Here is a 15,009-nt window from a genome sequence, read left to right on the forward strand (position 1 = left end):
CGAGCGGTCGAGCAGATCAATCAGTTCATAAATACAATTTTTATTGAGTTATATTTATTAATTAGCCCTCTTTGTCCGAAATGGCACCTTTTTAATATCTAGCCTAAGTGAGTACAGACGACGTTCCACTTCTCTGGTATTTTGTATGATCTGATATTCCTGGTATGTTGATAGATGTTTTAGCTAAATAGTGTTGTATCTCGCCCTGTCGCTGTATAAAGTGTTAGTCCTTGGCGTACTGCCGCGTTAGACGTTTACACCGCATGCCCTACTCACTGTGAGACGCGATAGCGTTAATCAAATTACGGTATATGCCCACAGCCGTCTGACAAGTAGGCCTAGTGTGTGTGTGTGTACATGTGTGTATAACGAACGAGTAGGCCCAGCTCCCATCAAACATGCCGCTGTCCCGGTTAGGATACTGGAAAATTCGAGGGGTAAGCATTTCCTGCAATTGTGCCATAATGTCACTATGTCATACTGTAGACGGACTTTTATATTTTAAATAGTTTGTTTTTTGTGATGCCAAGCTTTCAAGTAACCACGTGTCCTGTACGTATATACCTCGCCTGTACCACTGTAGTTCGTACGTCACACGTGTACGTGGGGCCGATACAGATATAGAGAGTTTTTTCCCGTTAAATAAATGAATTAAATAAATTTCGGTAGCTTGTACGCACCTTGCGCTTGTATCAAACACGATGACGACAGGTACGAGAGGTGGTTTAAGGTGCTTTGTGTACACTTGTGCCGAGATACCAGGTAAATTAGATAAATTTGAGAAATAACCAAACGGTTTTGTAATCAATGTTGAAGTCTGAACCCCTCTATAAATGTGATACATTTGATAGTTACACAGACATTAAACACAGATATTTCAATATAAAACTATTAGAATTAAATAAAATGGCCAGAAACATATAACAATACATGTTTCTGAAATGACCTAGATAATAATTGGTAGATAATCATCAACTACAGTTGAGTGTAGACTAAAGGTTACACAAAGCACAGGTGCCTGACTCGTTTTATAAACAAATAACATATAAGAGTACATATAAATTAGATTATATGTACTCTTATATGTTATTATTTTATAAAATGAGTTGGGCACCTGTGCACAAAGTGCACTCTGAGTGCACTCCGTTTGGACTCCAGGTAAACTTGGAGTGCACCCCCGCACTCCGAGTGCACTCCAAGTTTACCTGGAGTCCTATCAGGCTCCAATTCTACCTGGGTCCACATGTATCACATGTGTTACTGTTTTATCTTTGTATATATCATATTATTTTGTTGGTTCATTTTTACTTGTTTAACAAACAATGCATCTAATATAATTGATTTTTTTTATTATAAAACCCTATATAAGTGACTGAATAGATCTGGCACTTTGTTGAAAAATGTATGATAGCATTCCGTTGATTTGAAGAGTTTTAACAAGCCACTTAAATGAATAGAAATTGGGAATAAATAAAAATGTATTTGGCAAGTTGTTTGTGGTCTCTCCAAATGTAGGAGATAATTACAGGTAAGGCTATAGACTGCTTCATAAAACTTCACACTTTAATGAGTATGTCATCGTGATCTATTTCTATTGGGTTATTTCTGTAACAAAATAAGTGCTATTATGTAATGATTCTAACTTTTTAATTGGAATAATATTTGAATAGTTATGATTTGATAATAATCTAATTTGATAACTTGATAATTCACCTTGCTATAACAGACAAAATGTTCAAATTGATATCTCTGGTTTTTATGGCTTGACCCTCACGTGTTTAAAAGGGTGTATAAAAGCCGGACACTTCACCAGGGCTATCCAGTGTTGGTCAAGCAGGTATACGGAACACTAACCGCAATATTTACCTGTATATCGAGCGTGATTACAGGGGTGTGGAGAAAAGACAGGCTTACACTGACCCCAATAATGACCCCTTCCTCCAAGTTTACCTAATAAGGGTGTGAAGATTTGGACAGGTGTACAAGGTCATCTAGTACTAGATAAAGACTCCCTTAATTGTTAGATGGAATAATAATCTTACTGTTCTGATGGCCTGAGGTTATAACACACACTGCTTTGCACAGCTTCATCATTTGAAGCCATACATGACAAATATGCACATAGGTATTTCTGTGGACCCAGGACAGTACCTGTAGCTGGCTCAGTTCTGAGGTGTGTCAGGCCAGAGTCAGTCATGCATGGCCAATAATAATAGCAATTATAACAGATGCTGTCATTCATTATGGGTAGTCCATAACTACATACTTGTGTGAACATTATGTCAGAACATTAATTTAACCAGGTAATGCTCGTAAATATGTACAGTTGTAAATGTGTCTTTTTCTAATGATACATTTAAATATATAACCTATTACATGTATATATAAACTAATTTGATTATGTTTATTTTATAATTACTTGCCAGAACTGAGTACCGGCATATCTGTAGTTATATTTTCCTTTCGTGTAGAGAATATGTCTTATTAAAAAAACACATAATTCATTAAATACGGTAAACTTTCAATATTTTGAACAATCAATAGCATGATATAGATACATTATCTAAACTTCAAACTAAAGTCATGATATGTGTACAGAAATAAATATTCTAATTGAAATAATTTTTACTTCCTTAATAAAATGAAATACAATTTAATTACATTTTAATAAAATATGAAATAAGAAGCAATTAACTTTCATAAAAACCTGATTATAGCATAAATTGTATAACTGTCTTTTATGGATCTTAATGAATATAGATTTACATGTAGGCATTATTACCATGTATTAACAATAAAATAAATATTCCTACAAAATGTAGTAGACTAAACAAATGTTAATAGTAATATTAACAGAACAAAAGTAATTTGAAAAAATCTATTTATTTATATATAAATTATATTAAAAGCATCAAAGTATTAATATATATATATATGATATATGTGGTCTGATTATAGACCCTGGGCAGACATGGTGTCTTTTAGGACTCCAGGTAGACTCTAGTTTACCTGGAGTCCAAACGGAGTGCACTTGGGTGTATCCTTTAGTCTACACTCCACTGTATAGACATTCAGAGAGCTTATCTAAATTATGTTTTTATGAAACATTTACAATATCATTGATAGGTGTTTATGTCTTGCAGGCTTGATTTTGTTCAAATGTTTAAAATAGTGCTTTGTTGCATCAATAATTTTTATGATAAAAACGGCTATAAATTTATATTCAACTATATAAACTGTCTTATTAGAGCTTTTTCACATTGTATTTAAAAATATATATATATATATAATTTACCACTAATACAATGGTATTATTGTAAATGTTTCCCAAATAAACCCATTTTAGATAAGCTTTCTGAATTCTTTAATTTTACATTACACTCAAAAGTTAACCAGACATAGGTAAGCATGTGGCTAATTTGTGTAGACTTATTCAATATTCCAGGCGTGTACATGTCTTGACACATATACATGTATAACCCAGTTACTTGTGTACATGCGTTGTCATTCAGAGTGAATCAGACCAAACATTTGTCAGCTTATCAACTTTTCTAAAATTTTCATACAAATTTGTTTTTTGACATTTACTGATCAACACCAGTCATTAATTGTTATCAACTGCAAGTAGTTGGCATAAATATAATAATTATATACTCTATAAGGATTCCATTATTAGATTTGATGATATTGAATGTTTATGCTGGCATAATATGGGGAGTACAAGTGTCATGATCCACCTTATAGGTAGCATGCAGCCATGTTGGTAGACTGCAGCGCCACCTCGGAGGTGCCCCGGCATGCACTCCCTCTAGAACAGTAGAATTAACCTCTAGAACAGTAGAATTAACCTCTAGAACAGTAGAATTAAAAAGTAAGATTTTGAGCTTTATGATTTTCCCTGCTAGGAGGATATGTCAGATTCTAAAACTAGTGGGGTGGGGATGAGGGAATAATCTAGAAACTTAGGAGCAGCTCCAGGTGGCCAGTCTGCAACAGTGGTCTTATTAACATTTTTTAGACCGGTAGTAGTAGTCTAGCAGGTATAGTGTTGGTCTTTCTTATTAGGCCTGAAATGCTATTTCAGTAATCAATGAATACATAATTTGTATACTAGCCACCTTCTTTGAATTTCCATGGGAAATATTTGCAAATGTTCAAAATGTCTAGGCGCAGAAAAAGAAATTATGTTATAGACCTCTTTGGCAAATTTAATACTTCATTAATCTACTGATGCTCTTTCAAAAATATCAGATGTAAAGAAATTCTAGTGATAAATCCTACATGAAATCCTGTATCAACTTTGGGTCCAAATAAAGAGCCCTGGTGTCCCCAGTAGTCCAAGACAAAGTTGCCCCTGACACTAGGCTCCTTATCCTATATAATCCTCCACATAGTTAACATGCCTTGGATCAGTGTTGATCAGCTAACTCAGCTGTATCTTAAGCTTCATCTTATCTGTGTATGTCAATAAATAAATCAATGGATACACATGTTTCAGCTTGCCCAACCCATCCGTCTGTTGTTGACCTATGCTGGTGAAGACTATGAAGACATTTTATATGAGCAAGGAGAAGGTCTGTACATGAGCTGTAATCCCCTACTTATCTACTGTGTAGTACTGTAGGACTATCTAGGACTCCACTAGTCTGTACTCCTAATGGTTTGTTAGCAGACACAGATAACAGGGTGACAACACAATTATCTCCAGGTTTAGTATGTATACATGGTACTTACACCTCTCCCACAAGGGGAAGGAGACCCTGATGTTATCTGTGGACACTCTCCTCACCTCACTGGGACAAATGTCATTATCTGTGGGACCACTGTGAAACTTTACATAGGGGACAACACAGAAATCTACCTGTCCACTACAAACTTTACATGAAGGACAACACAGAATCTACCTGTCCACTATAAACTTTACATGGGGACAACACAGAAATCTACCTGTCCACTACAAACTTTACATGGGGACAACACAGAAATCTACCTGTCCTCTACAAACTTTACATGAGGGACAACACAGAACTCTACCTGTCCACTACAAACTTTACATGAGGGACAACACAGAAATCTACCTGTCCACTACAAACTTTACATGGGGACAACACAGAATCTACCTGTCCACTATAAACTTTACATAGGGGACAACACAGAAATCTACCTGTCCACTACAAACTTTACATGGGGACAACACAGAAATCTACCTGTCCACTACAAACTTTACATAGGGGACAACACAGAAATCTACCTGTCCACTACAAACTTTACATGGGGACAACACAGAAATCTACCTGTCCACTACAAACTTTACATAGGGGACAACACAGAAATCTACCTGTCCACTATAAACTTTACATAGGGGACAACACAGAAATCTACCTGTCCTCTACAAACTTTACATGAGGGACAACACAGAAATCTACCTGTCCACTACAAACTTTACATGAGGGACAACACAGAAATCTACCTGTCCACTACAAACTTTACATGGGGACAACACAGAAATCTACCTGTCCACTACAAACTTTACATTAGGGACAACACAGAAATCTACCTGTCCTCTACAAACTTTACATGGGGACAACACAGAAATCTACCTGTCCTCTACAAACTTTACATGAGGGACAACACAGAACTCTACCTGTCCACTACAAACTTTACATGAGGGACAACACAGAAATATACCTGTCCACTAAAAACTTTACATGGGGACAACACAGAATCTACCTGTCCACTATAAACTTTACATGAGGGATAATACAGAAATCTACCTGTCCACTACAAACTTTACATGGGGACAACACAGAAATCTACCTGTCCACTACAAACTTTACATGAGGGACAACACAGAAATCTACCTGTCCACTACAAACTTTACATGGGGACAACACAGAAATCTACCTGTCCTCTACAAACTTTACATAGGGGACAACACAGAATCTACCTGTCCACTACAAACTTTACATGGGGACAACACAGAATCTACCTGTCCTAAACTACTGGGCAAATACCTGTCCTCTACAAACTTTACATGGGGACAACACAGAAATCTACCTGTCCTCTACAAACTTTACATAGGGGACAACACAGAACTCTACCTGTCCACTACAAACTTTACATAGGGGACAACACAGAAATCTACCTGTCCTCTACAAACTTTACATGAGGAGACAACACAGAAATTTACATTGATAGCATGTATGGCTGTCTACAAATGTTATGCCTATCTTTGACTGTGACCTTCGTTTAAAAAAACTTTCAAAATTCTTTATTTGGGTCACATTTGAAAGAACTTGCTCTTATGAAGGTGTGTGCCATGTATCAAGGTCAAATGATAAAAAAAATAATGCAGATATGGCACTTTGAGAAGAAGAAAAAACAATTTCTGCCAAATTTTAAAAAAATCACCCAAAACTGCATATAAAAGCAGGGTTTACCCTGGACCCAAACATCATGGGCCATTTTAATAGAAGTTATTGTTTTCCTTCAGGGCCAGAATTTAGCAGGGATGCCTGGATCAGTGTAAAGGAATCTATAGGCCTGGACTTCCCTAATGTACGTATATATATAATATCCATATACTGTACCAACAACTTACTTGGCAGAGTTCTGTAGGAGGGAATATATATTGTATCATGACTAAACAATATGTTGTGGTAGGGGACATGCATTGTATCATGACCAATGTGTTATGGTAGGGGACATGTACTGTATCATGACCAATGTGTTATGGTAGGGGACATGTATGGTATCATGACTAATGTGTTGTGGTAGGGGACATGTATTGTATCTTGACTAGACAATGTATTGTGGTAGGGGACATGCATTGTATCATGACCAATGTGTTGTGGTAGGGGACATGTATTGTATCATGACTAGACAATGTGTTGTGGTAGGGGACATGCATTGTATCATGACTAGACAATGTGTTGTGGTAGGGAACATGCATTGTATCATGACTAGACAATGTGTTGTGGTAGGGGACATGTATTGTATCATGACTAGGCAATGTGTTGTGGTAGGGGACATGTATTGTATCATGACTAAACAATGTGTTGTGGTAGGGGACATGTATTGTATCGTGACTAGACAATGTATTGTGGTAGGGGACATGTACTGTATCTTGACTAGACAATGTGTTGTGGTAGGGGACATGTACTGTATCATGACTAGGCGGTGTGTTGTGGTAGGGGACATGTATAATTATATCGTAACTATACAATGTATTGTGGTAGAGGACATGTACATCTTACAAATTGTATGCAGGGCATTTTTCCACTGGTTTGAGAAAGGACCTTATTTCTCTCATTTTGGGAAGAAAATAGGTGAACTTGGAAAGAATGTTTTTCATGAGTATAAACTGCAAATTTCGGGAATGTGGCTTATATATGAAATAATTACAATTGGGAATGGGCCCATTAATGGCCCCCTAAAGTCCCAATGAAAAGCCAGGCTGGTACGGTGTCGTGACTAGACAATGTGTTGTGGTAGGGGACATATACGGTATCGTGACTAGACAATGTGTTGTGGTAGGGGACATGTACGGTATCGTGACTAGACAATGTGTTGTGGTAGGGGACATGTATAATTATATCGTAACTATACAATGTGTTGTGGTAGGGGACATGTACTGTAGCATGACTAGACAATGTGTTGTGGTAGGGGACATGTACTGTAGCATGACTAGACAATGTGTTGTGGTAGGGGACATGTACAGTATCATGACTAGACAATGTGTTGTGGTAGGGGACATGTACAGTATCATAACTAGACAATATGTTGTGGTAGGGGACATGTACTGTAGCATGACTAGACAGTGTGTTATGGTAGGGGACATGTACGGTATCGTGACTAGACAATGTGTTGTGGTAGGGGACATGTACAGTATCATAACTAGACAGTGTGTTATGGTAGGGGACATGTACGGTATCATGACTAGACAATGTGTTGTGGTAGGGGACATGTACAGTATCATAACTAGACAGTGTGTTATGGTAGGGGACATGTACGGTATCGTGACTAGACAATGTGTTGTGGTAGGGGACATGTACGTTATCGTGACTAGACAATGTGTTGTGGTAGGGGACATGTACGGTATCGTGACTAGACAATGTGTTGTGGTAGGGGACATGTACGGTATCATGACTAGACAATGTGTTGTGGTAGGGGACATGTACTGTATCATGACTAGACAATGTGTTGTGGTAGGGGACATGTACTGTAGCATGACTAGACAATGTGTTGTGGTAGGGGACATGTACGGTATCATAACTAGACAATGTGTTGTGGTAGGGGACATGTATTGTATCATGACTACACAATGTGTTGTGGTAGGGGACATGTATGGTATCATGACTACACAATGTGTTGTGGTAGGGGACATGTACGTTATCATGACTAGACAATGTGTTGTGGTAGGGGACATGTATTGTACCATGACTAGACAATGTGTTGTGGTAGGGGACATGTACGGTATCGTGACTAGACAATGTGTTGTGGTAGGGGACATGTACGTTATCGTGACTAGACAATGTGTTGTGGTAGGGGACATGTACGGTATCATAACTAGACAATGTGTTGTGGTAGGGGACATGTACTGTAGCATGACTAGACAATGTGTTGTGGTAGGGGACATGTACTGTAGCATGACTATACAATGTGTTGTGGTAGGGGACATGTACTGTAGCATGACTAGACAATGTGTTGTGGTAGGGGACATGTACTGTAGCATGACTAGACAATGTGTTGTGGTAGGGGACATGTACAGTATCATGACTAGACAATGTGTTGTGGTAGGGGACATGTACAGTATCATAACTAGACAATATGTTGTGGTAGGGGACATGTACTGTAGCATGACTAGACAATGTGTTGTGGTAGGGGACATGTACGGTATCGTGACTAGACAATGTGTTGTGGTAGGGGACATGTACGGTATCATAACTAGACAATGTGTTGTGGTAGGGGACATGTACTGTAGCATGACTAGACAATGTGTTGTGGTAGGGGACATGTACAGTATCATGACTAGACAATGTGTTGTGGTAGGGGACATGTACGGTATCATAACTAGACAATGTGTTGTGGTAGGGGACATGTACGGTATCGTGACTAGACAATGTGTTGTGGTAGGGGGCATGTACAGTATCATGACTAGACAATGTGTTGTGGTAGGGGACATGTACGGTATCGTGACTAGACAATGTGTTGTGGTAGGGGACATGTACGGTATCATAACTAGACAATGTGTTGTGGTAGGGGACATGTACGGTATCATAACTAGACAATGTGTTGTGGTAGGGGACATGTACTGTAGCATGACTAGACAATATGTTGTGGTAGGGGACATGTACGGTATCGTGACTAGACAATGTGTTGTGGTAGGGGACATGTACGGTATCATAACTAGACAATATGTTGTGGTAGGGGACATGTACGGTATCATAACTAGACAATGTGTTGTGGTAGGGGACATGCATTGTATCATAACTAGACAATGTGTTGTGGTAGGGGACATGTACGGTATCATGACTAGACAATGTGTTGTGGTAGGGGACATGTACGGTATCATGACTAGACAATGTGTTGTGGTAGGGGACATGTACGGTATCGTGACTAGACAATGTGTTGTGGTAGGGGACATGTACTGTATCATGACTAGACAATGTGTTGTGGTAGGGGACATGTATTGTATCATGACTAAACAATATGTTGTGGTAGGGGACATGTACTGTATCATGACTAAACAATATGTTGTGGTAGGGGACATGTATTGTATCATGACTAGACAATGTGTTGTGGTAGGGGACGTGTACTGTATCATGAGTTGATCACTACATCCACCTAATAATTTCAATACAAATTCTGTTTTCCAGCTGCCGTATTATATTGATGATGATGTACAAATGACACAGAGTAACACTATCATTAGGTACATCGCTGGCAAATATGACCTTCGTAAGTATCAACTTACATGGAGTAACATACTCATATATGCTAAATCTGCTTACAAAAATCTTATTCCTAACTCGGACAACAAAACTGTAAATAAATGATGCAATAAGGGGTGAAATATGAACAAAATTTTGAAATATAGGTTTCCATGGCGACAAGTGAACAAGGAGAAAAAGTTCAGATTATCCGGAAGAGTGGATATCTTTATGTCTTCTTCATGCACTGCATTGTGTTGTGTTGCTCTGTTTATAGTTAATTGTTGTATTTCTCTTTTTATAAGCCCATCAACGACTGTCCGTATGTCCGTCAGTTAACTTTTCCTTGTTAGCGCCCTCTAGCCTTTATTTATGAACAAATTTTTATGAAACTTGCTACATTTTTTTTGTGGCACAATATAGATCAGGCAAGTTAATGTAACAGAATTTTGCGATGATTGTTCGCAGACTTATGCCCCATTTATTGCCAAATATGGGCCTTGTGTAGAAAATACAAGAAGTTTTCTATTTCGTATTCAATTTCTCGTAAGAATTTCCACATAACAACTAGAAACAATTATTTTTAACATATATTACAGAATTTTGGCTCATGCTTCAACTAATGGCATAACGGCATTGGATTTCTCAGTTTATTTTAATGTGTTGTGTTGCTCTGTTTACTATAATGTGTTGTGTTTCTCTGTTTATTGTAATGTGTTCTGTTTCTCTGTTTATTGTAATATTTCGTGTTTCTCTGTTTATTGTAATATTTCGTGTTTCTCTGTTTATTGTAATATTTCGTGTTTCTCTGTTTACTATAATGTGTTGTGTTTCTCTGTTTATTGTAATGTGTTGTGTTTCTCTGTTTACTATAATGTGTTGTGTTTCTCTGTTTATTGTCATGTGTTGTGTTTCTCTGTTTATTGTCATGTGTTGTGTTTCTCTGTTTATTGTAATGTGTTGTGTTTCTCTGTTTACTATAATGTGTTGTGTTTCTCTGTTTATTGTAATGTGTTGTGTTTCTCTGTTTACTATAATGTGTTGTGTTTCTCTGTTTATTGTAATGTGTTGTGTTTCTCTGTTTACTATAATGTGTTGTGTTTCTCTGTTTACTATAATGTGTTGTGTTTCTCTGTTTATTGTCATGTGTTGTGTTTCTCTGTTTATTGTCATGTGTTGTGTTTCTCTGTTTATTGTCATGTGTTGTGTTTCTCTGTTTATTGTCATGTGTTGTGTTTCTCTGTTTATTGTAATGTGTTGTGTTTCTCTGTTTACTATAATGTGTTGTGTTTCTCTGTTTATTGTAATGTGTTGTGTTTCTCTGTTTACTATAATGTGTTGTGTTTCTCTGTTTTTTCAGTGGGAAAGTCTAAAGAAGAAAAAGTTAAATGTGACATGATGCTGGAAAATGCAATGGACTTCAGAAATGGAACTGTTCGTCTTTGTTATAATCAAGAATATGTAAGTTTATTCATCATGCATTGACACAGATTGTAACTTGCCATCTTGATACATGTATATTGATACATTCATAGCTGATGGTTTTGCAAGGCTTTAATGACGGATGCACAAACTTGTTTTCTCAGACTACATAATGGAAAAAATAAGGAGGTCGGGGGACCCAGTGGTGACACTAACCCATTCACCTAGGTGGTCTGGGGGCCCAGTGGTGACACACTTACCCATTCACCTAGGTGGTCTGGGGGCCCAGTGGTGGCACACTAACCATTCACCTAGGTGGTCTGGGGGCCCAGTGGTGACACTAACCCATTCACCTAGGTGGTCTGGGGGCCCAGTGGTGACACACTTACCCATTCACCTAGGTGGTCTGGGGGCCCAGTGGTGACACACTTACCCATTCACCTAGGTGGTCTGGGGGCCCAGTGGTGACACACTAACCATTCACCTAGGTGGTCTGGGGGCCCAGTGGTGACACACTTACCATTCACCTAGCTAGGTGGTTGGGGGGCCCAGTGGTGACACACTTACCATTCACCTAGCTAGGTGGTTGGGGGGCCCAGTGGTGACACACTTACCATTCACCTAGCTAGGTGGTTGGGGGGCCCAGTGGTGACACACTAACCCATTCACCTAGGTGGTCTGGGGGCCCAGTGGTGACACACTAACCATTCACCTAGGTGGTCTGGGGACCCAGTGGTGACACACTTACCATTCACCTAGCTAGGTGGTTGGGGGGCCCAGTGGTGACACACTTACCATTCACCTAGGTGGTTGGAGGCCCAGTGGTAACACACTTACCATTCACTTAGGTGGCCAGGGTTTGACTCCCTGTTGTACATGTGATGTGAATAGTTATGGGGTCACCTGCCTGACCACATAGGTTTTTCTCCAGGAACTCTGGCTTCCTTCCAAATTAAGACCCCTCGCTAACTTCTATCTGAGCCAGCTAGGGGGATTGAAAGAAGTTGATATAACTTATTTAGCAATTGCTGCAAAATAGATTCATTTGTAATTTGTATTTCCAGATATCATTAGCCTTTTAAATGACACAATAACCTAAACATAATATGTTTTTTTCCAGGATCAACTGAAAAGTAACTACTTTGAAAGGTTGTTGAAGGTCGTGTTTCCATCATTTGAAAAGTATTTGGGTAAACACTCATGGTTTGCTCATGGAGAAGAGGTAATTAAAATCAAAGATAAACGTATTTAGTACCAAGCCAACTTGCATCTGAACAATTTATATGAAGGCAAGATCTGTCTCTGAATATTACATGTATACATTTGTGTATTTCTGTCCCTACAAAAAGTACATCCATTAGCCCATAAATATTAAAGATACATATAGCTGTCAATTCTCTCCATACAACAGGTTTGTTTGTCCACCTGTCAACATTGTAGGTAGCTTTCTGTTACTACAGGTATTGTACATGTAATTATATCAACTGTCAGACATTGTACATATAATTATATTGACTGTCAGACATTGTACATATAATTATATCGACTGTCGGACATTATATATATAATTATATCGACTGTCAGACATTGTATGTACATATCGACTGTCAGACATTGTACATATAATTATATCGACTGTCAGACATTGTATGTACATATCGACTGTCAGACATTGTACATATAATTATATCGACTGTCAGACATTGTATGTACATATCGACTGTCAGACATTGTACATATAATTATATCGACTGTCACACATTGTATGTACATATTGACTGTCACACATTGTATGTACATATTGACTATTAGACATTGTATGTACATATTGACTGTCACACATTGTATGTACATATTGACTGTCACACATTGTATGTACATATTGGCTCTCAGAAAAAGACAGCTGGACAATACTTCATTGTATAGTGATAATAAATAGTGTATGTTTATGCTTTGAAGTACAAATGTATTTGAAAATAATGTATAAATCATATTCAACATAATCATTTACCATTGAATCTTATTTCATCATCAGGTAACGGCTTGTGATTTTCCAATGTATGAACTACTGGACCAACATCTATTGATGAAACCTGGTTGCCTTGACAATTTCCCGAATCTGTCAGCTTTCAAGAAACGATTTGAGGCGATACCAAAGATTAAAGATTACTTACAAAATCCAAGATATATTGCTCTCCCTGTCAACAACAAAGTGGCTAAGTTTAGATAGACAAATTAAACTGATTGTATGAGTTAATTCAATATTAACACACTCTAAACAATTCATTAATACTTTTCTAAATTCAATGTTTTGTTATTTCCTAGCAGACATGTAGTAATATGTAGGTTAAAAGTCTATGAAGCAATCAATGAATTCTTATACCGTGGTGAAGTCATTGTGATGATGATAGTACCATTAATCCTTTTTCTATACCTAATTTATCTGGCAGTAGACCCATATGTCTTAGTAATAAGCCTGTACATATCTATTACCAGTTGGTAGAATTACCAACCAAAATTTGTCCTTTGTCCAGTATTAAGCACATCACTGACTCTTAGTGGGAAGTTACAGGCTGCAAGGCTCTTTGGTTTTATTACAGGATAAATGTAGTACTCGTCAAGTAATTTCTGCATGTTATTGTTGGCAAAGCTTTAGACGGTGGTGCCAACTTAGTTTTGTCTAGTTCAAAACCTTTTGTGGTACATACTGCATTGATGTTGGAGGTATTTCAGGTGGCTGGGAAATATTTAGTTGCTTTTTGTATTAGTTTGATTATATTTGCTATTAGTATTGTTGACTCCTTGTGATGTTGCTGGGTCTATTCATAATATGGAGAACAGTGATTGTAATGGTAACTATTAGTATTTAACAAGATATCTTTTCATATTTCTGATAATCTGAAAGGAGATAATATCCCTTTTCTAGAAATATTTATCCAGAAAACACTGCGGTCATTGTTTATCTTGCAGTTTAATAAAAAAGTTTTTTTTTTTTTGCAAAGTTGTCATCAAGGTCATTGTTACAGAGACAGCAATTTGAGTGTGTAACACGAGTAATAAATACAGTGATGTAATCTCAGCGGTCATTCCACATGTCCACATCTTTGTTGACACACAAGATCTGTATGTCAGTTCACAGTTAATTTTTTTATATTATTTCAGAGATCAAAATTTTCACAGCCACATCAGTGGCCAACGAAAGAGCGTCCCACAAAAATAACTGGCTATATTAATATTGTATATATAAAGGAGGTAATTTAAACTGTTCCTCGAGGTCATTAATTTGAATACAGACACACAGATTTTGGACATATTAACAAATACAGTTTGTCTGTATTCTCTAATTTAAAAATCACTACCTAGTTCTAATGTCATTTCTAGTCTTTAATTCAGTTTGGCAAAACTTACTTCATTGACTAAGTAGATCATTATGAAGCCTATTATTAATTTATTAGAAATGCTGGTTAACATTTATCAAGAAAATACTGGTACTACTACACAAAACTTTAAATTGCTAATGCTTTGATTGCAGATTTTATTTTTTTTTCTCTTCCAAATGATTAAGTTATGACGAGTATACACAATTGTTTGCATTTTTATATAATGCCTATTTTCTGTTACCAGAGTTTAAATAAAGGTGTTTATATATTGCAAA

General features: G+C 37.3%; 1 protein-coding gene across 1 annotated transcript; it reads left to right on the top strand.

Moving 5' to 3' along the window:
* The first annotated feature begins 302 nt into the window (after positions 1–302).
* LOC117331603 (glutathione S-transferase Mu 5-like) lies at positions 303–15,009 on the top strand. Its single transcript, XM_033890409.1, has 7 exons — positions 303–437; positions 4,499–4,574; positions 6,494–6,558; positions 9,879–9,960; positions 11,293–11,393; positions 12,475–12,576; positions 13,390–15,009. Exons 1-7 carry the CDS (start codon positions 399–401, stop codon positions 13,582–13,584), a joined length of 660 nt encoding a protein of 219 aa, XP_033746300.1. The 5' UTR covers positions 303–398; the 3' UTR covers positions 13,585–15,009.

This window comes from Pecten maximus, chromosome 7 (genome assembly GCF_902652985.1).
Source record: "Pecten maximus chromosome 7, xPecMax1.1, whole genome shotgun sequence".
NCBI classification, from domain to species: Eukaryota; Metazoa; Mollusca; class Bivalvia; order Pectinida; family Pectinidae; genus Pecten; species Pecten maximus.

Bases quoted from the DNA above. Each gene is read 5' to 3' on its own strand.
- LOC117331603 (XM_033890409.1), top strand. From the start codon at position 399: ATGCCGCTGTCCCGGTTAGGATACTGGAAAATTCGAGGG. The intron at 4,575-6,493 runs GTCTGTACATGA...GTTTTCCTTCAG, and splicing joins TTTATATGAGCAAGGAGAAG to GGCCAGAATTTAGCAGGGAT. The intron at 11,394-12,474 runs GTAAGTTTATTC...GTTTTTTTCCAG, and splicing joins TTTGTTATAATCAAGAATAT to GATCAACTGAAAAGTAACTA.